This window comes from Sinocyclocheilus grahami, unplaced genomic scaffold (assembly GCF_001515645.1).
Source record: "Sinocyclocheilus grahami isolate Dianchi unplaced genomic scaffold, SAMN03320097.WGS_v1.1 scaffold57.1, whole genome shotgun sequence".
NCBI classification, from domain to species: Eukaryota; Metazoa; Chordata; class Actinopteri; order Cypriniformes; family Cyprinidae; genus Sinocyclocheilus; species Sinocyclocheilus grahami.
The window spans coordinates 958,682-981,244 of NW_015505236.1; the positions used below are offsets into that span (position 1 = coordinate 958,682).

General features: G+C 37.7%; 3 protein-coding genes across 3 annotated transcripts in view; 1 reads left to right on the top strand and 2 right to left on the bottom strand.

Moving 5' to 3' along the window:
* Nucleotides 1-7,083: 7,083 nt before the first annotated feature.
* LOC107584211 (probable endonuclease 4) lies at nt 7,084-9,869 on the bottom strand. Its single transcript, XM_016270719.1, has 7 exons — nt 9,691-9,869; nt 9,409-9,618; nt 9,057-9,236; nt 8,803-8,934; nt 8,158-8,262; nt 7,258-7,387; nt 7,084-7,166 (listed from the first exon to the last, which is right to left on the bottom strand). The coding sequence occupies exons 1-7, from the start codon at nt 9,866-9,868 to the stop codon at nt 7,097-7,099; spliced, it is 1,005 nt and encodes a 334-aa protein (XP_016126205.1). The 5' UTR covers nt 9,869; the 3' UTR covers nt 7,084-7,096.
* A 778-nt stretch (nt 9,870-10,647) lies between these two features.
* LOC107584178 (probable endonuclease 4) lies at nt 10,648-13,788 on the bottom strand. Its single transcript, XM_016270683.1, has 6 exons — nt 13,414-13,788; nt 11,696-11,879; nt 11,414-11,623; nt 11,062-11,241; nt 10,808-10,939; nt 10,648-10,655 (listed from the first exon to the last, which is right to left on the bottom strand). Exons 2-6 carry the CDS (start codon nt 11,871-11,873, stop codon nt 10,648-10,650), a joined length of 708 nt encoding a protein of 235 aa, XP_016126169.1. The 5' UTR covers nt 11,874-11,879; nt 13,414-13,788.
* tnrc6ba (trinucleotide repeat containing adaptor 6Ba) overlaps nt 13,786-22,563 on the top strand; it is a 62,066-nt gene continuing 53,288 nt past the window's right edge. Inside the window, exons 1-4 of the mRNA XM_016270684.1 lie at nt 13,786-13,796; nt 14,115-14,202; nt 14,837-14,858; nt 22,064-22,414. Of these exons, the coding sequence (XP_016126170.1) occupies nt 13,786-13,796; nt 14,115-14,202; nt 14,837-14,858; nt 22,064-22,414 (472 nt within the window). The remainder of the gene's footprint in view (nt 13,797-14,114; nt 14,203-14,836; nt 14,859-22,063; nt 22,415-22,563) is intronic.

A 22,563-nucleotide genomic window follows, 5' to 3' on the forward strand; every position in this document is an offset into this window, starting at 1 on the left:
TGAACTATTCCTTTAGGTACCAGGTAGACACATTTGTGTTTGTGTTTTGTCAGTGTGACTGGGACTGTGTTTTTTGCTTACGGCAAAATACCATTAGGCCATTAGATGTCAATAATGTTATCTTGCTGTATCAGTGTGACAGGGCTTTGGTTAAATCCTATGTAAATATGCATTTGAAAGACAAGACAGTGATATCACTAGAAAGCAGATGTTTCAGGTTTCAAGAAACAGGTGGATAATGCAGTTTAAGGGATAAGGATCAAGTGCACTTTTAAAATAGTGGGGGTAGAGGAAGGGAGATTGAGGCTGGGGAAAGGGGGCCAGTAAAACAGGATACATTTTTCCCGGTGAAAAAGGATGTCTCCTCAGGAAATTACTTTCACATAGGTTATAAAGCCTGCCAAGAATTTAAACTCTGTCAGTATTTCCTTTTTTTTTTTAATGTTGAAACTATTTAATCCACATAGTAAACTTAGAAAAACAGAAAATCAAAAGTGTAGTGACCAATTTAGTTAGACTACTCCTGGCTGGGTGTGAAATAAAATTCCTTCAGTCTCACAAAGCAACACAGTCATGCTCTTTCTCGGCTCTATGATGTTAGGCAATGACAGGCATGTTAATAATTCTCTGAGGTAGTGTCCAATTCAAGTATTTCAAGGACAAATCCAATTCAAGTATCATATCCTTTTTGGTAACATTTTCTATACTCTACACACTTTTAAAAAATCATACAAAAGTTGTCACTGCTGTTGTAACCTTTCAAAAAGTACTAATATGTACCTTTAAGGTGCTAATATGCACCTAAATAAGGCACAAAGATGTACCAGCGTTTCTACCCCAATGACAATGCTTTTGTACCTTTTTTTCTGAGAGTGCAAGTTAGTTATATAAACCTTACTAAAGAGCAATCCATTTTATATTTTGTTTTTCAGAAGTCTCCAATTCGGTCAAGTGTCAAATAATTTTGTTCAGAAATTTTTGTTCACAAAAGTAAATAAAAAAATTCTAAAATCTATTTTTTTGATTTTATATCGCAAGATACGGCCAGATAATTTTTTGGGGGGGACTGCATTCGCTTTTGTTTGGCGTGTCCTTGTTTATTATAGTAATACCGCAAACTTACGTCAATTCACTGTGTTAGACTTTAGCAATAGATATTTCACCATTGTTTATGTTTTTCATGAATACAGTCTGAAATCTGAACATATTCGTTGCAGCCAACTGAGGAAAAAATGGGAAAAGGTGGCATGTGAAAAGGTTTAGTGTCAGAATCAACTTTAGTGACTTAAAACAGTCACCTGAAGTCAGAGTAGCAAATAAATGTCATAATTATGAAATTAAAAGTCATCATTATAATATCATAATTATAATGGTGTATTAAAGTCTCAACTATGACATAAAAACTCTAGATTGTGAGATAAAATTGTCAATTTTTATTTTGAATTATTTAATTTTTTTATTTTAGTTTTTATGTTTTTATTTCATAATTTTGGCTTTTTCCTCATAAGTTACATTTTGTTCTCATAATTAAAACTTGGTATGTCATAAGTTTGAGTTTTTATCTTTTAATTATGACGTAGAATCTCATAATATCTAATTTAGACTTTTCTCTCATAATTATTAATTGTCAAAAAAGTATGTTTCTTTCTTGTGTGTGAAAATCAGATTTTAATCAGACTGCAAACCACATAGGAAGGGTTGTTTTGATTTAGCTTGTGGAGTTTCTTTTTCTTGATCAGACTAAATAGATTTGAGTTAGTATAACTGAAGTTTCCATCTCTAATGGCGCTTTTCCACTGCGTGGTACGACACGGCTCAGTACGGCACGACACGGCACGGCACAGATCGGTTTGCGTTTCCACTGCAGTTTAGTACCGCTTTAGAGTGGGCGGGATTATTCACATGTCGTTATAGTTGCGCCGCCTCTATTGCCGCGACTCCTGAAAAACTTTTTAATTCCACATCGCCCCATCAAGCTCTTGCTCGATCCGCTCCTCTGCTATCAACGAGAGGAACGTCTGTACTTCTTCAACAGACAACGAAACAGCCAGTTTTTGGTTGTTAAAAAAGGTGCGCTTGTTCAAAACAGTTGCGTTCGATCCTTCGCTGGCTGTGCTGATTTAAATCTAGTGGTTCTTTTGTGTTTGTGTCGCAAGTTCAGTGACGCAGATAGTGACGATTCTCTCCGGCCAATCCGTGATCAGCAGAGTTTGCACGTCACGTTTTGGTAACGGTACGGTTCGCTTGGAACCTCAACCGAGGTGGTACTAAAAAAAGTACCAGGTACTGTACCCAGTGGAAAACCCCCAAAAGTGAACCGTACCGAACCGTATTGTGCCGTACCATGCAATGGAAAAGCACCATAAGTCACCAAGAAGCTGAGAACATTTTCAATGTCTTTTTGTTATTTTGGAGCTTTCAATTTAGGATTTTGGAATCCATGCAGTGAATTATTAACTTGCCGAACATTACCCAACTATCAGAGATTTCCGTCTGTCTTGTTTTAATGGTCCGTTTCCTGATCTACACCTTCCTTTCCATTTCTGAAGAATACACTATGTGGGATACTGTGTGTGCATGGATATTAAGTGACTGACAAGAACAATGGAGGGGTTCAGAGACTGTCAATTACACAAGCATGTGCCAACATATTTTTCTCATATTTCTCCATCCAATTTTCCCCTAAAAGCAAATATTTGTCTAATTGTTGCGCCAAGGCACAGACACAGAGCCCAGTGGCCAGATCTCCTATTTAAAGTCCATTAGTAGCTGGAAAGGAGCACTGACTTGGGTTATGAAAGCCAGATGTTGGCGTCTCAAAAGGAAAGCGTTTTTTTCTTGTCTGTGTGTGTGTGTGTGTGTGGGTGGGTGTGGGTGTCGGGTTGGAGGATGGGGGGTTTAATGTGTGTGTGTGTGTGGGTGGGTGTGGGTGTCGGGTTGGATGGAGGATGGGGTGTTTAATGTGTGGGTCGGGGGCTGTTAGAGAATTTTTAGCATTTAAAATTAACCTAGAAACTAAAGACAGAGCATCTTTATGACCTTACAGACTAAATGAACACATAATTAGGATAAACACATCCATATTTTGGTCAGTAAGTACATGAGAAACCAGTCATATTCCCGACTCCACCTGCTTCCCCCCAGCTTTCCTGAGGAGCTTGACGCTAATAAACTTCCTGTTGGGAACATGCCCTTTCTTGGCACACGGCTCCTTGGAATGGCGGGTGCGATGAAACCAGGGTGGAGGTGTAGCCCAAAGAATTTGTTTGGACTATGTCCCTGCTTCCGTGAATTCTGCCCTGTCAGGAAGTGTGACTCGGCCCAGACAATAGGCAATTGTGAGGCTGCTGGACCTGAGCTAGCAGGAAACTCAACACACACACACACACACACACACACATACATAGATGCCCATAGTGTCAGAATCAACTTTAGTGACTTAAAACAGTCCCCTGAAGCCAAAGTAGCTAATCCAAAACTATACTTTTTCTCTTTGACCAGTCTACAAGCACTATAAAGAGCCCTGGTTGTATGTGATATGAAAAGACTGCTGTGGATCTCATGGAAAATGTCATCCCATTCCCTAATCCTGAATCTATCTGCTTGGTGTGATAACACTTAGGAGGACAGCTTACATAACTGTGTGTGTGTTTACTTAGTTTAGCCAACCATTACGCCTATGGGATGTCCCCACTTTTCACAAATGTAAACCTGTGAGTGTGTGTTCAGTGTTGTGAGGAATGTTGTAGTCTGACCTCTGACCCCTCTGTGTGTTTGTGTGTCCATGCCTTGCTTGTCTCCACTCATGCACACACACGCTTAAAAAGATCTGAAATCTTTCCCTTTAGCCTTTGACAAAGACTAGACACATAGTCAAAGAAAAACACCTGAAAGTGTACGCTTCCTAAAACAAACAAATGGACCATTGTGTCCTCATGTATCCGTCATTCTTTCGCAGTTAGCATAGTGTGTGTATTGCCAACAAATGTTTGTGTCTGTCTGAGCAAACTTGAGGTTCCTAGTCTGTTTCTGTTGGATCCTTTCGCATGTGCATTTGAAGTCTGTGCACATATCTCAGTGTAATTACCCTTGTGGTGTGGCAGGGGTGGGATCTTAATGGTAGAGTGTGTCAAGGAGGGCATAAAGCGTGGCACTTTTAGTCATTTGTGTTTTTATACAGTAGTAGCATTTTAAAGTGCAAGCTAGTATGATGAATAAAATAATTATTTATTTATATATCAAAATATCCATCTGCATCCTTCAGCTAAATTTCAGGAGAGTAAATATTCACTGGCAGGCACAGACTATCTGGTTGTTATGTGGTTACCGGAGCAACAGAACTCTTGGAGGACCAGACTGGAGCCTGTGGCCTCTGGGCCTCTGTGTGTGAAGGCCTGTCGCTCTGTGGCTCTATGCCCAGCCACCACTCCGGAAAATTCCTTGGTAAGGGTCAGCAGCGGAGACGCAGTCAAAGCCATATACAGCCATTTCACTAACTGCACTGTTAAATGGTTACCTCATTAAATGCGTTTGCTGAAGAATGCAAGTCAAAAAGGATGCACATTCATGTGGTTCGACATAAATCTGAATAAATCTTACATTTGTCTTTTCTTGCTGACAAACATTACACTAAAACTAAATTAGAGAAATTGCAGTTGGTTTGTGATTTGTGAGAAACTCAGTAGAAAAAGTCTGTGTTCCATTGATTTTGCTCATGATCCGGCACTGCGTCATCTGGCTCATAAGGCTGTCAGTCTGTTGATGTGAGGCTTTGCTAAGCCTGATGTTACATGCGCGCTTACCTAAACATTGACATTTGCAGTTCTTAAGGACACTCAGAAACTGTGCTGTTCATTTCACACAGCCAACATGTGAACCGGTTGTTCTGACAGATCCCAACAAATGTGCGACATGGGGTAAACTACTGTTCAAACAGTAACATCTGATATTATGTGAAGGCCCAACCCTTGAGTCCTGCAGCCTCAAAACAGTTTGTTCTTCTTTGACTTTGCCTTTAGCTGTTTTTAAGGTAAACTGAATTGTGCATGTCTAAAAAATTAGATATTACAGAATATTATAGCCAGTGTTGAGGGCAACGCGTTACAAGTAACGCGAGTTATGTAATCAGATTACTTTTTTCTTGTAACTAGTAAAGCAACACATTACTTTTTAACTTACAATAAAATATCTGAGTTACTTCAAATAAGTAACTCCAGTTACTTTGTTTTCCCATTCATTGACTGACAGCTCTCCTGTCCCCGTGTTGAGAGAAATCGGGAGTAAGTGCAGAGGTGCTGTGTGAACATGATGTTACTGTAGTTCTAGACTAAATGTGAACATGCATTTACTCATCTCACTTGCACAAAAATAGATTCAGTATTCCTCAAGATGAATGAAAACAGAGCAATGCAAACCTGCAATAATTAAATGTATTAAATAACACAAATATATTTTATGCATTTAATCCCATTTTATTAATCAATATCTTTACTGCCGACCTTCGATGATCCAATTCAGCCATATTAATCAGCAAAAAGTGACTTAAAATAAACATGACGATTCCTCAAGATGAATGAAAACAGAGCAATGCAAACCTGCAATAATTAAATGTATTAAATAACACAAATATATTTTATGCATTTAATCCCATTTTATTAATCAATATCTTTACTGCCGACCTTCGATGATCCAATTCAGCCATATTAATAAGCAAAAAGTGACTTAAAATAAACATGACATTTGTTTTTTTTCTTTTTGTTTCATTGCTGAAGAGTGTTGAACTTTCTTCTCCTGCATTCTATGCTTCATGCAATCCTGAATTTATATTAAAATCAAATTAGCAAGCCCAGCCCAGATGAGAAAAAGTAACGCAAAAGTAACGTAACGTAATACTTTCCATAAAAAGTAGCCAAGTAATGCAATTAGTTACTTTTTTAGGGAGTAACGCAATATTGTAATGCATTACTTTTAAAAGTAACTTTCCCCAACACTGATTATAGCCCTTTTTATATAAAATCAAGTATTTAACACTAAGTATAACAGACTCTGAGTTTTAAACCTCAGGCTCTATTAATTAACTTTAATAATGCCAAGTTGTTTCATTTCAGGTAAAGTCTCTGTGGTAAAAATGAGACCTGGAAACATTTTTCGTGCCACATGTGTACCAAATAGTTATCATCTGGATGAAACAAAGAGGAACCAAAACAACACAGAACAGGGCCAAAACATTAGATATGAATACATATTCATTCACATACTTCTTATGATTATGTTTCAAAACCTCTGCTTTGCCCTGTGGTTTCTTATCTCCCTGAATTATATTTCCTCTTGGCTGGCACAGGAGTAGCAGATTCCAGTGCAACGCATTTCTGTCTTCCTGTATAAATTCATACTTTGAAACATCCTTCCTACTGCTACTTTAAAAGTCTAAAACAGCTTCTATAGGCATTGGCATGTTAAACTTCCCAAAATCCTACCGTTGCCAATGTCATCACATAAATGGCATTTTCATGCTTACAGATTGGCAGCTTTACTAAAAATGTGTTTTTGCACGACTGCATGTGGCATTCTTGTGTGGTCCAGCTAATGATGGGCTGTGAATGTGCAGAGCTGCACCCTCTGTGAGAGCAGCTGGTCTGGGCTGATGGGTGAAGATGGTCAACAAATTAAAGTAGTTCCCTCTAACGTACAATAAAGATATGAGGGAGAATTTTGAAGAACATTGAAAAGACATGCCGCATAATGAACAGGCTTACAGTTGCTGCTTCTGACATTTGTATCCATATTCTGGCTCCTGGCTCCCTCTTATGGTCAAAATGTAGACCGAGTCTTATGAAATGTTTAAAATACTGATCTATTCAACCTGTGGGAAGACTAAATTAAACCACTTATTTAATTAACAGAAAAAAATGAAAAACATCTGTGACCAAAAACAAATACAATTAGTATTTGAACAGCAATAAAGATAACCTAATTAAATAGAGACCTCCTTAAATGCTCGATTATTAAAGATGCAGCTTGTCATAAACAGGCAAATATTTATTATTATGCTTCACCAATAATAACTCCACCATGGAAGCCGGCACCAAGCAGATGTTTAATTCTTCTTCTTTTTTTCACAAAGGGAGTAAAGGAGCTCTATCTGTTCAGCATACTCAAAACCTGGTCTAGAAAGAGAGGATGCAGATTAAATGCATGTCAGTGGTGCCTGTTCATTTAATTTACAACAAAATGTTGTTTATCCAACCTGAAACTTACCGACCAGGTGTTTCTAGAATCAGAGGGATATTATCCAGTCGAGGCTCATTAACAATTTCTCGGAAAGCAGTAATGCCTATTTGGCCACATCCAATGTCTTCATGGCGGTCCAGGTGGCAGCCTAATTGTCCTTTTTAAAGAAAAATTACGCAATCTCAAAAGCAGTAACAAAGCTACTCAATATGGGATATATAGCTAAACTTGCAACACTGTCAGTGTTTTGCATATAAATTAAGTCACTCCACAAACAATTACAGCAATAGAGTGCTGTGGTGAAGACTTTTTATTTTTGTAGGCCAACCAAGAAGTTAGCTTCACCCTGGTTCCCTCGACAAAAATCCAATAGGATTTTCCATTGGCTTTAGCTTAAAAAATCATAGGGGTGCATTACTGATTTATTTCATGATGTAGAAACGTGAAAATATATTGAGTTTGTGTTAAAGTAGCACTATGTAACTTTTTCTGAATTCAAAATTTGCAAAATGTATATAATGAGCGAGTACATCATGAATTCATCTTCCAAACCGCGTTTTTGTCTTATTCCGAATCACTACGGTACACTTATAATAAGTACTTATATTTGGATTATTGTAGCCTGGTCGGGTCGTCACCGCTGCGGAGTAACACATACCTGCGTGAATCGCCATAGACATAAACTTAGAGAAGTAGCTCCGGTTGGAATGTTCTTCCGCGGGATGTGTGCAGTTCTGTTTATTAACCGCTAGAGCGCCAAAAGTTACATAGTGCTGCTTTAACCACAGACCTTACTTCAGGCATTTAATCAAAATAGAATTCAGGACGAGGGAATGGAACATGCTAAAGTGCTAACTTGTTTCTGGGTTTTGGCCTACAAATTCCAGCAGCACTCTATATTGATAAGTTCAAATTAATGTTGCATACCTTTGGAGTCATTTAAGTGAATGGCTCTCAAATAATGCAACCCGACCACACGATCAAATTCATCAAGTATATTCTTCACTCCTCCAGGTGGTGAAATGTCGTAGCCTATACAGAAGAGAATCAGCTCAAATCTCAAATATATATATATCTGGCAGAATCTGCAAAATGTTAATTACTTTACCAAAATAAGAGGTCACACAGATGACAACTGAGGGACTCGTATGCAAATGCTCAAGAAGGAAACATGATGCATTAACCGGGAGGTGAAACCTTTTTGAATTTGAAGATCAGGGTAAATTTAACTTGTATTGTGTTTGTCTTCTGGGAAACAACATCTTCTGTAACTTCTGAAGGGCAGTACTAAATTGAAAAAATATGATATTTCAACAAAATAAAAAAAATGTACACATCTTCATCATGTTCAAAGGTTTTCACCCCCCTGGCTCTTAATGCATCATGTTTCCTACTGGAGCATCAGTGCATGTTTAAGCATCTATAGACACAGTATTGAGAATCAAGTGTATGTAAACTTTTGAACGGGCTCATTTTTAGGAATTCAGCTATTATTTTGTCTTGTGGACATGTAAACATTGTTTATGTAAAATAAATAATTTGTAGTAATATCTATGGGACTTCATAACATACCTGCTGCAAAAGCATGGCAAGTGTCCAGACACACCCCAACACGTGTCTTGTCACGTACCGAGTCTATTATACTTCTCAGTTCACTGAACTGCCCACCTATAGTGCTGCCCTGACCACTCATGTTTTCAAGTACTGTTGAAGGAAAATAAAGAACAAAAGAAAGAAAGAAAGAAGAACATTATTCAGCTAAATTTACCAGAAAGCATGAGCACAATTGCACATTCTCTAGAAATCATCAGGATTGTATAGTTGACCTGTAATGACAGCAGGGGTTTGCTGGTGTGCGTGGTTAATAGCTTGGGCAATTTTCTCCATGCATTTCTCAGGGGTGGAGTCTATAGAAGCTCCAGGGTGAAAGTTAAACTGGCTGAGGCCCAGTGCACTGCAGCGACTCAGTTCATCCACAAGCATGTTCTGGCTCTTACTGAACACGTCTGGATTTAAAAATGCAGAGTCATCTGACATACAATCTTAAATATACAACATATGCAGCCTAGAGTACTAATTATAGGACTGAAAATTGATTAAATCAACTGAGCTGTTTTTGAATATTCCGTATTTGTTGCATGCATAGAACCACACATCGGGTACAGTCAGCGCACAAACCTTCTTTGGGGGAACCGCAGTTCATCAAATAAGATCCATGTGGCAGGATGTGTATCGGATCAAAGCCATGTTGAGCACAGGCTTCTTGAAATTTAACTGCAGCTGCTGTATCAAGGGCTGGTCTCGTCCAGCAGCGCTGGGAGCCCAAGAAAAGTGCAAAAGCATGACCTCCTATGGCCACACTTGATTCGACTGCTTTCCATATTCCTCCTTAAGAATATTTTAAAAATTGATATGCGTTCAGCAAAAACACCTTATTTAGAAAAAAGCTTTTTTGCTCACCTGATATTGAGACGTGAGCACCTATGTATTTTTTCTTAGGCTTTATCTTCCTTTTCTGTGCCATTTTTTCTTCTCTGCTGCTGCCATCTGATGGTTCTGCACCAGAATGTTGTGGCTCCTTTGTTTCAGTAACCTCCTCTGTATTCCTTTTCTTCTCGCCTTTTTTTCTTGGGGCCATATTTTTCTGAGTCAAGAATAAACGTGGTTAAACATTCTTGTTGGACACCATGGAAAATAAACTATACTCATGAAAACATTACTAATGATAATAATCTGTACTGATGACAACATTACTAATGTTTATGGCCTAATGTTAGTAATTAGTAGATATTAGTAATAGCCAAAAAGTGGTTTGCGTTTTTTTTAACTCAGAGATTTAAAGTGCAATAAAAACATATTTCCAAACAACATTTTATACTTAAAATGATGCTAAAACGAGTTTCAAAACTTGAAACTTGGACCCAGGGACCCCCAAGGCACCACAACAGCAAAAACAAATCAGCTGAAAAGAAAAGTGTAAAAAAGACTGATTGTGGCATTATTATTGTTTCATTCTGCATTGTAAAACATGACTGGAAACCATGAATTAATCATGATTATTTTATTCAGTGGACAGTTTTATACAGTGGTTAGACAAAAGATTAATAAATAAGTATTTTTTTCCCCAGATAATATTTTTGTCTTTAATATTTTTATTATAATGACAACATAAACATATTTTTTTAAATTTGCAAACCTGTTGTACTTAATTTTTTATTGTACCGTACCAAATGGATGTTTTTGCAAAAAAAAAAAAAAAAAAAAAGAAAATTAAAAAAATTTAAAATGAAACGATAAACGTTGACGAAGTTAGCCATTAAAAAATAAAAAAAATGTACACATCTTCATCATGTTCAAAGGTTTTCACCCCCCTGGCTCTTAATGCATCATGTTTCCTACTGGAGCATCAGTGCATGTTTAAGCATCTATAGACACAGTATTGAGAATCAAGTGTATGTAAACTTTTGAACGGGCTCATTTTTAGGAATTCAGCTATTATTTTGTCTTGTGGACATGTAAACATTGTTTATGTAAAATAAATAATTTGTAGTAATATCTATGGGACTTCATAACATACCTGCTGCAAAAGCATGGCAAGTGTCCAGACACACCCCAACACGTGTCTTGTCACGTACCGAGTCTATTATACTTCTCAGTTCACTGAACTGCCCACCTATAGTGCTGCCCTGACCACTCATGTTTTCAAGTACTGTTGAAGGAAAATAAAGAACAAAAGAAAGAAAGAAAGAAGAACATTATTCAGCTAAATTTACCAGAAAGCATGAGCACAATTGCACATTCTCTAGAAATCATCAGGATTGTATAGTTGACCTGTAATGACAGCAGGGGTTTGCTGGTGTGCGTGGTTAATAGCTTGGGCAATTTTCTCCATGCATTTCTCAGGGGTGGAGTCTATAGAAGCTCCAGGGTGAAAGTTAAACTGGCTGAGGCCCAGTGCACTGCAGCGACTCAGTTCATCCACAAGCATGTTCTGGCTCTTACTGAACACGTCTGGATTTAAAAATGCAGAGTCATCTGACATACAATCTTAAATATACAACATATGCAGCCTAGAGTACTAATTATAGGACTGAAAATTGATTAAATCAACTGAGCTGTTTTTGAATATTCCGTATTTGTTGCATGCATAGAACCACACATCGGGTACAGTCAGCGCACAAACCTTCTTTGGGGGAACCGCAGTTCATCAAATAAGATCCATGTGGCAGGATGTGTATCGGATCAAAGCCATGTTGAGCACAGGCTTCTTGAAATTTAACTGCAGCTGCTGTATCAAGGGCTGGTCTCGTCCAGCAGCGCTGGGAGCCCAAGAAAAGTGCAAAAGCATGACCTCCTATGGCCACACTTGATTCGACTGCTTTCCATATTCCTCCTTAAGAATATTTTAAAAATTGATATGCGTTCAGCAAAAACACCTTATTTAGAAAAAAGCTTTTTTGCTCACCTGATATTGAGACGTGAGCACCTATGTATTTTTTCTTAGGCTTTATCTTCCTTTTCTGTGCCATTTTTTCTTCTCTGCTGCTGCCATCTGATGGTTCTGCACCAGAATGTTGTGGCTCCTTTGTTTCAGTAACCTCCTCTGTATTCCTTTTCTTCTCGCCTTTTTTTCTTGGGGCCATATTTTTCTGAGTCAAGAATAAACGTGGTTAAACATTCTTGTTGGACACCATGGAAAATAAACTATACTCATGAAAACATTACTAATGATAATAATCTGTACTGATGACAACATTACTAATGTTTATGGCCTAATGTTAGTAATTAGTAGATATTAGTAATAGCCAAAAAGTGGTTTGCGTTTTTTTTAACTCAGAGATTTAAAGTGCAATAAAAACATATTTCCAAACAACATTTTATACTTAAAATGATGCTAAAACGAGTTTCAAAACTTGAAACTTGGACCCAGGGACCCCCAAGGCACCACAACAGCAAAAACAAATCAGCTGAAAAGAAAAGTGTAAAAAAGACTGATTGTGGCATTATTATTGTTTCATTCTGCATTGTAAAACATGACTGGAAACCATGAATTAATCATGATTATTTTATTCAGTGGACAGTTTTATACAGTGGTTAGACAAAAGATTAATAAATAAGTATTTTTTTCCCCAGATAATATTTTTGTCTTTAATATTTTTATTATAATGACAACATAAACATATTTTTTTAAATTTGCAAACCTGTTGTACTTAATTTTTTATTGTACCGTACCAAATGGATGTTTAAAAAAAAAAAAAAAAAAAAGTAAATTCAAATCATGAAATTTGAAACGATAGACGTTGACGAAGTTAGCCATTTAATTGATGATGCATGAGAATTATGTGCCTTATGTACTTAATGCGCAATGAACAACCAAAAAGTGCTAGACCTCAAAATAAACGGTTCATTTTTTTTATTATAGAAAGAGTTATTGGACTTTTAATATTGAAGGTCAAAAATCTCCCCCGGCTGCCCCCCTTCCGTCAGATCTGTCCAGACACACACATTCACACCGAGCAGTAAAATGGCCGACCGTCAACCAACTGACTTTACAGCGCTTTAAACACAGATTCCGCCTCTTTCGTTTACATTATAGTATTTCATATTTAAAAACTATAGAAGGAGTGTTTTCATGACTAGCTATTAGAGTTTGATGGAGTGTTGTATTTCACGTTGCCTCAAAACCCAGAAATTCGCACTTAAGCACTTTAGCTGTGACGTTAGCTAGAAGACTAGCTGCGGTGCATGTAATTCCTGAGGTAAGTGAAGTGCTTTGTTTTAAAGAGCAAATCATATAACATGTTGTGTATTACTATTGACAGTCGTATGCATTTGAAAAACCGCAGTAGCTTGAAAGCATTTATGCGCGATACAGTTTTTCCGCGTCGACATCTGTTAGCCACTAGCTCGTTGCTAGTTAAACTAGCTAGCCAGCTAGTTAGCATCTGTCTGGTCTGGAAAGCAACTTTAGCTTTCCGCTGGTCGATCGTAAAAACATACCCGTGCGTATTTAGTACCTTACTAATGAATCTAGACAATGTTTGCATTAAATGAAAACAAATATGAGGTGGCTTTATGGTTTTAATGGGCAGTGTATCCTCGTCTTATAGTCCTGGCTCGCTATTGCTTCCAATATTTGACCAAAGGCATATTTATGCATGTCTGGTTTTGACAGTCGCTTACCGTTTTGATTTTTCTTGTGATCCGTATACAAATAATCGGCGGCTTCTGGGGGAAATTAACAAAACTACCTGAGATTTACGTTTAGTATGTCAATTTTATCTTGCTAACAAACTAGCTAACTCGGTAACATGCATCCGAGTTTGGCAGGACCACAAAAGCGTACGACTTAACTCACTATTTCAGTTTTTGCCGTTTAACACTCGTTTTAATACTTGTTTTTGCTCGAATCGTTCAAATAGCTGACGTATGGAGTGTATGTAATATCATATATTGCACCGGAGGAAATGGGCGGGTGAAGGGAGCCCCTGTCCGACGACTCTGCCCTGCCAACTGCAGGCTCACAGACAGATAGCAGCAGGAGTTTCTCCCATTATGAAGATCGTGTATGATTTTAATCGACATCCCTTTTAATGCATGGCATATGCAAACTCAGACCGAGCCTAAAACGGCATACCATTGATGTTACATATACAGTTATTTGTGATCAAATGATAATGTGTTTGGTGCCGCTGTTATGCATTTGGTTTGGTAACAGCCAACTGGTTGAAGGTGATACTCAACGAAACTGTTCATTTTCCAGATATTTGGTCGTGCATACATAGACAAAAATAGGCCTATTTTTTTTTTGAGAAGCTTTTACAGTTGAGCATGTTAGTTTTGACTAAAATTGTTTTTTAAACAGTAATTCATGATTTTTGTAGAAAGGAGCACCAGGAAAGGGAACAGCAGTTCATGGAAGACAAGAAAAGGAAAAAGGAAGATAAAAGGAAACGGGAAACCTCACAGAAGGTAATTGTTATATTAGGTATGATTTAATTATGTTGGACAGTTAAATTATAGTAAATTAATGCACGTCCTGTGGTGGTAATACATGTGGCCACAATGTAGGTGCGCATTCTGGAGTCACTTTTTCATCTTATGTGTGTAGAAATGATTTAGCATCTTGTTAATAATTTGAAGGTCATCCAAGCCACTGTTACTAGTTTGTCAGAGAGTTATTTTAGAACTAGAGATACTAAAAGTAATATTGGATATAAAGTAGTTTGTCATCTTTTCTGTAATTTTTTTGCTTAGCCATTGTCTTATGTTTTTCTCGTTCTTTTGCTGTGGGTAAACTGTAAAGGACTGTTGACACCCAGAGCACTAACTTTATTAGCGTCCACACCAACGGACAATATTCTAAGCGTGAGCTGTCATCTGCTGCTTTGAATGCTCAAACTCATTGAAGTTGGGTGGATTCTGATTGGCTGTCAATGTTTCTGAATCAGAATCAGCCATTCAGCAGCATCATGATATCTGTCATCAAGTCATGCATGGCACAAATCTATGGAGGAATAAAACTCGGGCATTGTCCTAGCAAACATTGTTCTGTACTTTGAGTAATTTTAAATAACCATACTGACTATTTTTTTCCTTGTTTCAGGTTGCAGAGCAAAAAAATAAAGGTAACTATGTTCTGTTGTCTTAAGAAGTGTTTTATAATCGTTTTTGCATTTTAATGGTGTTTTTCGTCTTTCATGTTTGTACTGTCTACTGATATTTAGGGCTGCAGCTATCGATTATTTTAGTAATCAAGTATTCTACCGATTATTCCATCGATTAATCGGATAAGAAGTCATTTTTCTTTATTAAAGAGCAATACTAAAAATACAAAAGAAAATAAGATAGGTCTCTTAAAATAAACAACAATTGTATTTTTTTTTGCTAATTTAAACAACTAACATTTTTTTTGCTGAAATTGCATACATTAATAACTGAGAAATAAATCAATTTAATGCATTTAATTGCCAAATTACATTCAAAATGCAAATACAAATATATCAATAAAAATAAATAAAAAATGCAATAAATAAGTACAAATAAAAATATAAATTTCGCATTACTTTAAAAAAGGTAAACATTACAACCTAAAACTAAGGCATAAATCAAGAAATACAGTGGTGAAAATATTTATCTGGTCCCCTGCTGATTTTGTAAGTTTGCCCACTTACAAAAATGAAGGGTCTGTAATTTTTATGGTAGGTTTATTTTAACTTATAGAGACAGAATACCAACCAAATCCAGAAAAAACACATTATATAAAGGTTAGAGATTGATTTGCATTTCAGTGAGTGAAATAAGTATTTGATTCCCAAGCAAAACATGACTTAGTTCTTGGTGCAGAAACCCTTGGTGGCAAGCACAGAGGTAAGACGTTTTTTGTAGTTGGTCACCAGGTTCGCACACATCTCAGGAGGGATTTTGGTCCACTCCTCTTTACAGATTCTCTCTAAATCCTGTTTGGCAGCTCGAAGTTTCAGCTCCCTCCACAGATTTTCTATAGGATTGAGGTCTGGAGACTGGCTAGGCCACTCCATGACCTTAATGCGCTTCTTCTTGAGCCACTCCTTTGTTGCCTTGGCAGTATGTTTCGGGTCATTGTCATGCTGGAAGACCCATCCATGACCCATCTTCAGTGTTCTGGCTGAGGGAAGGAGGTTCTTGTCCAAAATTTTACAGTACATGGTCCCGTCCATTTGCCCCTCAATGCGGTGAAGTCGTCCTGTACCCTTAGCAGAAAAACAGCCCCAAAGCATAATGTTTCCACCTCCGTGCTTGACTGTAGGGATGGTGTTCTTGGGATCATAGTCAGCATTTCTCTCCCTCCAAACACGGCGAGTCGAGTTAATGCCAAAGAGCTCAATTTTGGTCTCATCTGACCACAGCACTTTCTCCCAAGCCTTCTTTGAATCATTTTGATGTTCTTTGGCAAACATTAAACTAGGGCTGGCTCAATACCACTTTTTCAGATCCGATACCAAAAATTCAGAGTATCTGTCGATACCGATATCGATCGGATACCAGCGCAGTTTTTTTTAAATCAGTGTAGAATTTCTGTACCTGAATGTGTAGGTCGATCATCACTCTTTTGTATGTTACACACAATCTACTAAATATAGACAGCTTCATTATAAAGAAAAATAAACAAAAAATATATAATCAAAATCAGTGACAAAATTACTATTATAAACTAGCTTTATGGATAATTCAGTAGCAAAAGTTACTCTAGAAAAATGAGTGCACAATAATTTGATAAAATCCTAAACTTTTAATGACATTATTTAGTGAAAAAACATTATTTAGTGGGTAACAAATAAAAGTGAGTAAGTGTAGGACTAAATCTGGTAGGCCTGCGCATTGCTCTTTGTACTGTTGTAAAATACATTCATGAAAAACAAGTAATATATAAATATATACTATAGTAGTCTATAGTAAGTTCTTGTCTTAGGACAACTTTGATTAACTTTTTTGATCCACTTCAAATGTTGACTACTGTATAAATTAAAAGACATTTCTTTTAAATGGATAGCAGAGGAATGAGGCAGCAACATATGATAGATAAGACGAACAAGAAAGGCTATTAATAATCTTTCATTGCGCAAAAGTATTATAATACTAAAGGCTCCAAATACAGAGCGGCACAAAGCGCTTATGCGCATCCCTTGCTCAGAATGATGCGCTTGCAGCAACACGGAGTCGCAGCGCTCCACATAGAGAAGTACAAAGCACAAAGTGAAGAGATATTGATGTGTAGTGTATTAAATATGTGCGTTAGTTTATTGAGCCTTTTCTTTTAACAGTTTTAAATTTCACTTACTGCGCTCGTGACGAACAATTCATAGTGCTCTCTACTCCAGTCTTGTGATCTAACCAGATATCCAGTAGAAATTTACATGATTTAGAAACGGCACGAAACTCCAGCAAGATAAATTCCTTTTATGCAAAACCATTTATCTTTATTTACAGATCAAGTATAACATTAAGAACATTTAATCATCTTGGAGAGAGTTTCATCATCTTGACTGTCGTAACCAAACATGACAAGCAGTCTGAATGCTGAATGGAGGATGACAGACAGACACAGCGGAGAGAAGAGTTTACGTGAACTTGACTTAAATATTCACCTGTACCTCACATTAAACTGAAATGGCTTCAGAACACTTAAAATATAGGGCACGAAAACGTTGTGTTTTATAAATGTTTGTGGCTTTCGTGGGGCTTAATAATAACACAGAATAGTATACGCACTATATCGGATTTGGATCGGTCTTGTCTGATCTCGTCTCATACCGATACTGAATATCGGATCGGCGCACCCCTACTTTAAACAGGCCTGTACATGTGCCTTTTTGAGCAGTGGGACCTTGCGGGTGCTGAAGGATTTCTGTCCATTGCGGCGTAGTGTTACCATTGTTTTGCTTGGTGACTGTGGTCTCAACTGCCTTAAGATCATTAACAAGCTCCTCCCATGTAGTTCAGGGCTGATCCCTCACCTTTCTCATGGTCATCCTTACCCCATGAGGCAAGATCTTGCACGGAGCTCCAGTTTGCGGGTGCGCCAATTGATGGTTGTTTTGTATTTCTTCCATTTCCGAATAATCGCACCAACAGTTGTCTCCTCCTCACCAAGCTTCTTGCTGATGGTCTTGTAGTCCATTCCAGCCTTGTGCAGATCTACAATCTTGTCTCTGACATCCTTTGACAGCTCTTTGGTCTTGCCCATGGGGGTGGGAGAGGTTGGAATGTTAGATACAGATTGTGTGGACAGGTGTCTTTTATACACCTAACGAGCTGACATTAGGAGTAACTTCTTAAAGTGGCAGGACTAATCTGTGTTCCACATGGGCACATAACCAGTCTGTAGGAGCCAGAATTCTTGCTGGTTGGTAGGGGATCAAATACGTATTTCACTCACTGAAATGCAAATGATTTTTTTCTGGATTTTTTGGTTTGTGTTCTGTCTCTATCCATTAAAATAAACCTACCATAAAAATTACAGACCCTTCATTTCTTTGTAAGTAGGCAAACTTACAAAATCAGCAGGGGATCTAATAAATATTTTCCCCACTGTATAAAAATCTATTTCACTTTACTTTAAAAAAGGTAAACAGTGGCATAAATCAAAACAATAGTAATAAAAATAATAACAATACCTAAATACTGCATTTGTCGTGCAACTTAACTTTCAAGTTTCAGCCTAACCAAAGCTCAAGCATGACATAAGACATTTACTGTCTTCTTGGAAGGCTTTGTGGCTTTTGTAAGAGGCAAAAATCAGTGAACAGGAAGGTAACTTGGAACAAGAACAAGAGTCCATACACAATTTCTAAACACATTTTTCTGCAACATAAAATTAGAGTTATTTGGAGAATAAACCCTTTTAAATGTCTCTCTACGTACTTTTGTGTGTGTGTGTGTGTGTAAAACTTGTTTTTGATATCCTTCTTATTCTGTGTGCTGGTCAGTTCACAGCAGTGATAGAAATGAATCTTTTCAAGTAAGTTTAAATTGATTTTTACATTTTATGGGCACTTTTACCTTTTTTTTCTAAAAGTGTGCATCATCTTTTGAGTCAAATTCTTACATTTAATCAGTCGATTAGAATAATAAGACATTAGGGCTGTTACCAGTATCAGTATCAAGTATTGTCTTTACAATGCAGAGGAAACTCAGAAGCTGCATCTGAAGAGGCATTTAGATGTAGGCCTATTTGCACACTGTTTAATTGAGCTCAGAGGGACATGAATGCATTTAACCTGAAGTTACAAATGCATAAATATTTTGTTATTTTAAACATAAAACATTAACTACTGATATTTACAATTATTAAAAAAACGAAAAGATACTTTAAAGGTGGGGTATGTATTTTTTCAAAAACGCCTTTGAAAACGGAGTCGGGCCGAGTACCAAAACAAACTTGTAGCCAATCAGCAACAAGGGGCATGTCTACTCATGATGTGGAAGAGAGAGTGCTCAGTGCACAGGAGGTTTTCTAAAAGTGTGCATCATCTTTTGAGTCAAATTCTTACATTTGATCAGTCGATTAGAATAATAAGACATTAGGGCTGTTACCAGTATCAGTATCAACAAAATTTGTCTTTACAATGTAGCGGAAACTCAGAAGCTGCATCTGAAGAGGCATTTAGATGTAGGCCTATTTGCACACTGTTTAATTGAGCTCAGAGGGACATGAATGCATTTAACCTGAAGTTACAAATCAACTGCCTTAAGATCATTAACAAGCTCCTCCCATGTAGTTCGGGGCTGATCCCTCACCTTTCTCATGGTCATCCTTACCCCATGAGGCAAGATCTTGCACGGAGCTCCAGTTTGCGGGTGCGCCAATTGATGGTTGTTTTGTATTTCTTCCATTTCCGAATAATCGCACCAACAGTTGTCTCCTCCTCACCAAGCTTCTTGCTGATGGTCTTGTAGTCCATTCCAGCCTTGTGCAGATCTACAATCTTGTCTCTGACATCCTTTGACAGCTCTTTGGTCTTGCCCATGGGGGTGGGAGAGGTTGGAATGTTAGATACAGATTGTGTGGACAGGTGTCTTTTATACACCTAACGAGCTGACATTAGGAGTAACTTCTTAAAGTGGCAGGACTAATCTGTGTTCCACATGGGCACATAACCAGTCTGTAGGAGCCAGAATTCTTGCTGGTTGGTAGGGGATCAAATACGTATTTCACTCACTGAAATGCAAATGATTTTTTTCTGGATTTTTTGGTTTGTGTTCTGTCTCTATCCATTAAAATAAACCTACCATAAAAATTACAGACCCTTCATTTCTTTGTAAGTAGGCAAACTTACAAAATCAGCAGGGGATCTAATAAATATTTTCCCCACTGTATAAAAATCTATTTCACTTTACTTTAAAAAAGGTAAACAGTGGCATAAATCAAAACAATAGTAATAAAAATAATAACAATACCTAAATACTGCATTTGTCGTGCAACTTAACTTTCAAGTTTCAGCCTAACCAAAGCTCAAGCATGACATAAGACATTTACTGTCTTCTTGGAAGGCTTTGTGGCTTTTGTAAGAGGCAAAAATCAGTGAACAGGAAGGTAACTTGGAACAAGAACAAGAGTCCATACACAATTTCTAAACACATTTTTCTGCAACATAAAATTAGAGTTATTTGGAGAATAAACCCTTTTAAATGTCTCTCTACGTACTTTTGTGTGTGTGTGTGTGTGTAAAACTTGTTTTTGATATCCTTCTTATTCTGTGTGCTGGTCAGTTCACAGCAGTGATAGAAATGAATCTTTTCAAGTAAGTTTAAATTGATTTTTACATTTTATGGGCACTTTTACCTTTTTTTTCTAAAAGTGTGCATCATCTTTTGAGTCAAATTCTTACATTTAATCAGTCGATTAGAATAATAAGACATTAGGGCTGTTACCAGTATCAGTATCAAGTATTGTCTTTACAATGCAGAGGAAACTCAGAAGCTGCATCTGAAGAGGCATTTAGATGTAGGCCTATTTGCACACTGTTTAATTGAGCTCAGAGGGACATGAATGCATTTAACCTGAAGTTACAAATGCATAAATATTTTGTTATTTTAAACATAAAACATTAACTACTGATATTTACAATTATTAAAAAAACGAAAAGATACTTTAAAGTTGGGGTATGTATTTTTTCAAAAACGCCTTTTACAGTGGACGCGAAAAGCGACCACTGAAAATCTTTTGAAATTTGTGTCAATACGTCATAAATAGAACGCAGCAGCAGTTTTCTGTCGGGGATTTGTTGTCGCACCGCATTCCAGTGTAGACAGCATCACTGATTATAATGAGTTCTATAGTGTTTTGCCACGCCGCTCGTGTCCGGTGTAGACACGGTGTAACATTGGTTTTGCTTTGTTTCACATAACTAATCGTTGCCTGGGTTGCGTACGTATGTGTGAGGCTGAGCTATCAAAATAGGGGCGTGTTTGTTTTGGTGATTTGAAATATCAACATTGGCTACCAGAAATCACTTACCCCACCTTTAAATGTGAAATTAAAACTGCCAGTAGGTGGCAGCAAGTCACTGTTAATAAGTGATTAATTGCGATTGAACTGAATCATTTAAATGGTTGATTCATTCAGGAATGAAACACCGTCACGTTGCTCAGAGACGCAAAACAGAGCTGTGGCTGTGCTTAGAATTATTTTTTGTTGGCGAAATAGAGCAAAAACAGGCAGTATCGTGTCTAAAACATAAGTCTCTTAATATTAACTTGTTGTTTATTGAACTGTTGCATAAAATCAGTATCACATTTGTAATCATGCTGATTTTTAGAGGTGAAAACGGGCACTCTTTGTGTGATATTGACTAACTTTCTGTGGTATTTTTATGCATAACTGTGTGGGGAGTGTGTCTGTGTTTGTGTGTCACAGAGAGAGAATGAGACAATCAACATGAATGGCGCTTATTCTTTCACAAAGCATAGCTAATGTTAACTTAGGGACATTATAACTAGCCACCATATATTGATTTACGGTCTTAAATATGTCCAGCGTTTATCGGGTTGTGCGTCAGTAATAATGGTCCGTGGAAAACCCAGTGTTCCATGTGTAGTTACAGTAAATGGTCTAAACGAAGCCTTGAGGCAAACAATTTGCCTCGATTTTTTGTATTCGAGTTACTCAAGGAATCGTTTCAGCCCTACTGATATTCTGAAAGTTACAAAGATAGTGTGTCATTGTGCTGACAAGCACATGAAAAAGTGTGTCACTGTGTTAATGTGTATAATCTATTTATTCTTTCCTTTACCTGAATGTAGCTTTTCTGCAGTTCTGCTCTCATTTGCTCCTAAATTTTCCACTACACAGTGCCAGAATTGACCAAGCCTCCATCTGCACAGTCTCCTGCCACCCCCAACTCAGCTTCCCCCAGCCCTGGCCCCGTCCCCTCTTCAACCCCATCCGCTGCCACCCCGGCTGCTGGCGCCCTCCCTCAGGGTGGGAACAATGCTAAGCGGCCGGCGGTGGCCAACGGACAGCCCTCCCCCGCCACACAGAATTCTCAGCGCTACATGCCCCGTGAAGTGCCCCCTCGATTCCGTTGCCAGCAGGACCATAAAGTGCTACTGAAGAGGGGCCAGCCACCACTGTCCTCCATGCTGCTGGGGGGAGGCAACAGCGGGGGAGACAGCCCCAATGAAACAGTGGCTTCTGCCTCAGGTAAGAATCAAGTGAATAATTTGACTAATGGAAAAAGTGGAACTTTTTAAGGCTCTTTATTTAGAGAAGATGTGAAAGAAATCACAAACAATAAGTTCTTTACATACACTTTACAGGTTTGATTTCAGTTAGACTGAAACATTAATGTC

Bases quoted from the DNA above. Each gene is read 5' to 3' on its own strand.
- LOC107584211 (XM_016270719.1), bottom strand. From the start codon at position 9,868: ATGGCCCCAAGAAAAAAAGGCGAGAAGAAAAGGAATACAGAGGAGGTT. The intron at 9,619-9,690 runs GTGAGCAAAAAA...AATATTCTTAAG, and splicing joins TGCTCACGTCTCAATATCAG to GAGGAATATGGAAAGCAGTC. The intron at 7,388-8,157 runs GTATGCAACATT...TTCTTTAAAAAG, and splicing joins TCACTTAAATGACTCCAAAG to GACAATTAGGCTGCCACCTG.
- LOC107584178 (XM_016270683.1), bottom strand. From the start codon at position 11,873: ATGGCCCCAAGAAAAAAAGGCGAGAAGAAAAGGAATACAGAGGAGGTT. The intron at 11,242-11,413 runs GTTTGTGCGCTG...TTTTAAATCCAG, and splicing joins CTGCGGTTCCCCCAAAGAAG to ACGTGTTCAGTAAGAGCCAG. The intron at 10,940-11,061 runs GTCAACTATACA...TTCCTTCAACAG, and splicing joins AACCCCTGCTGTCATTACAG to TACTTGAAAACATGAGTGGT.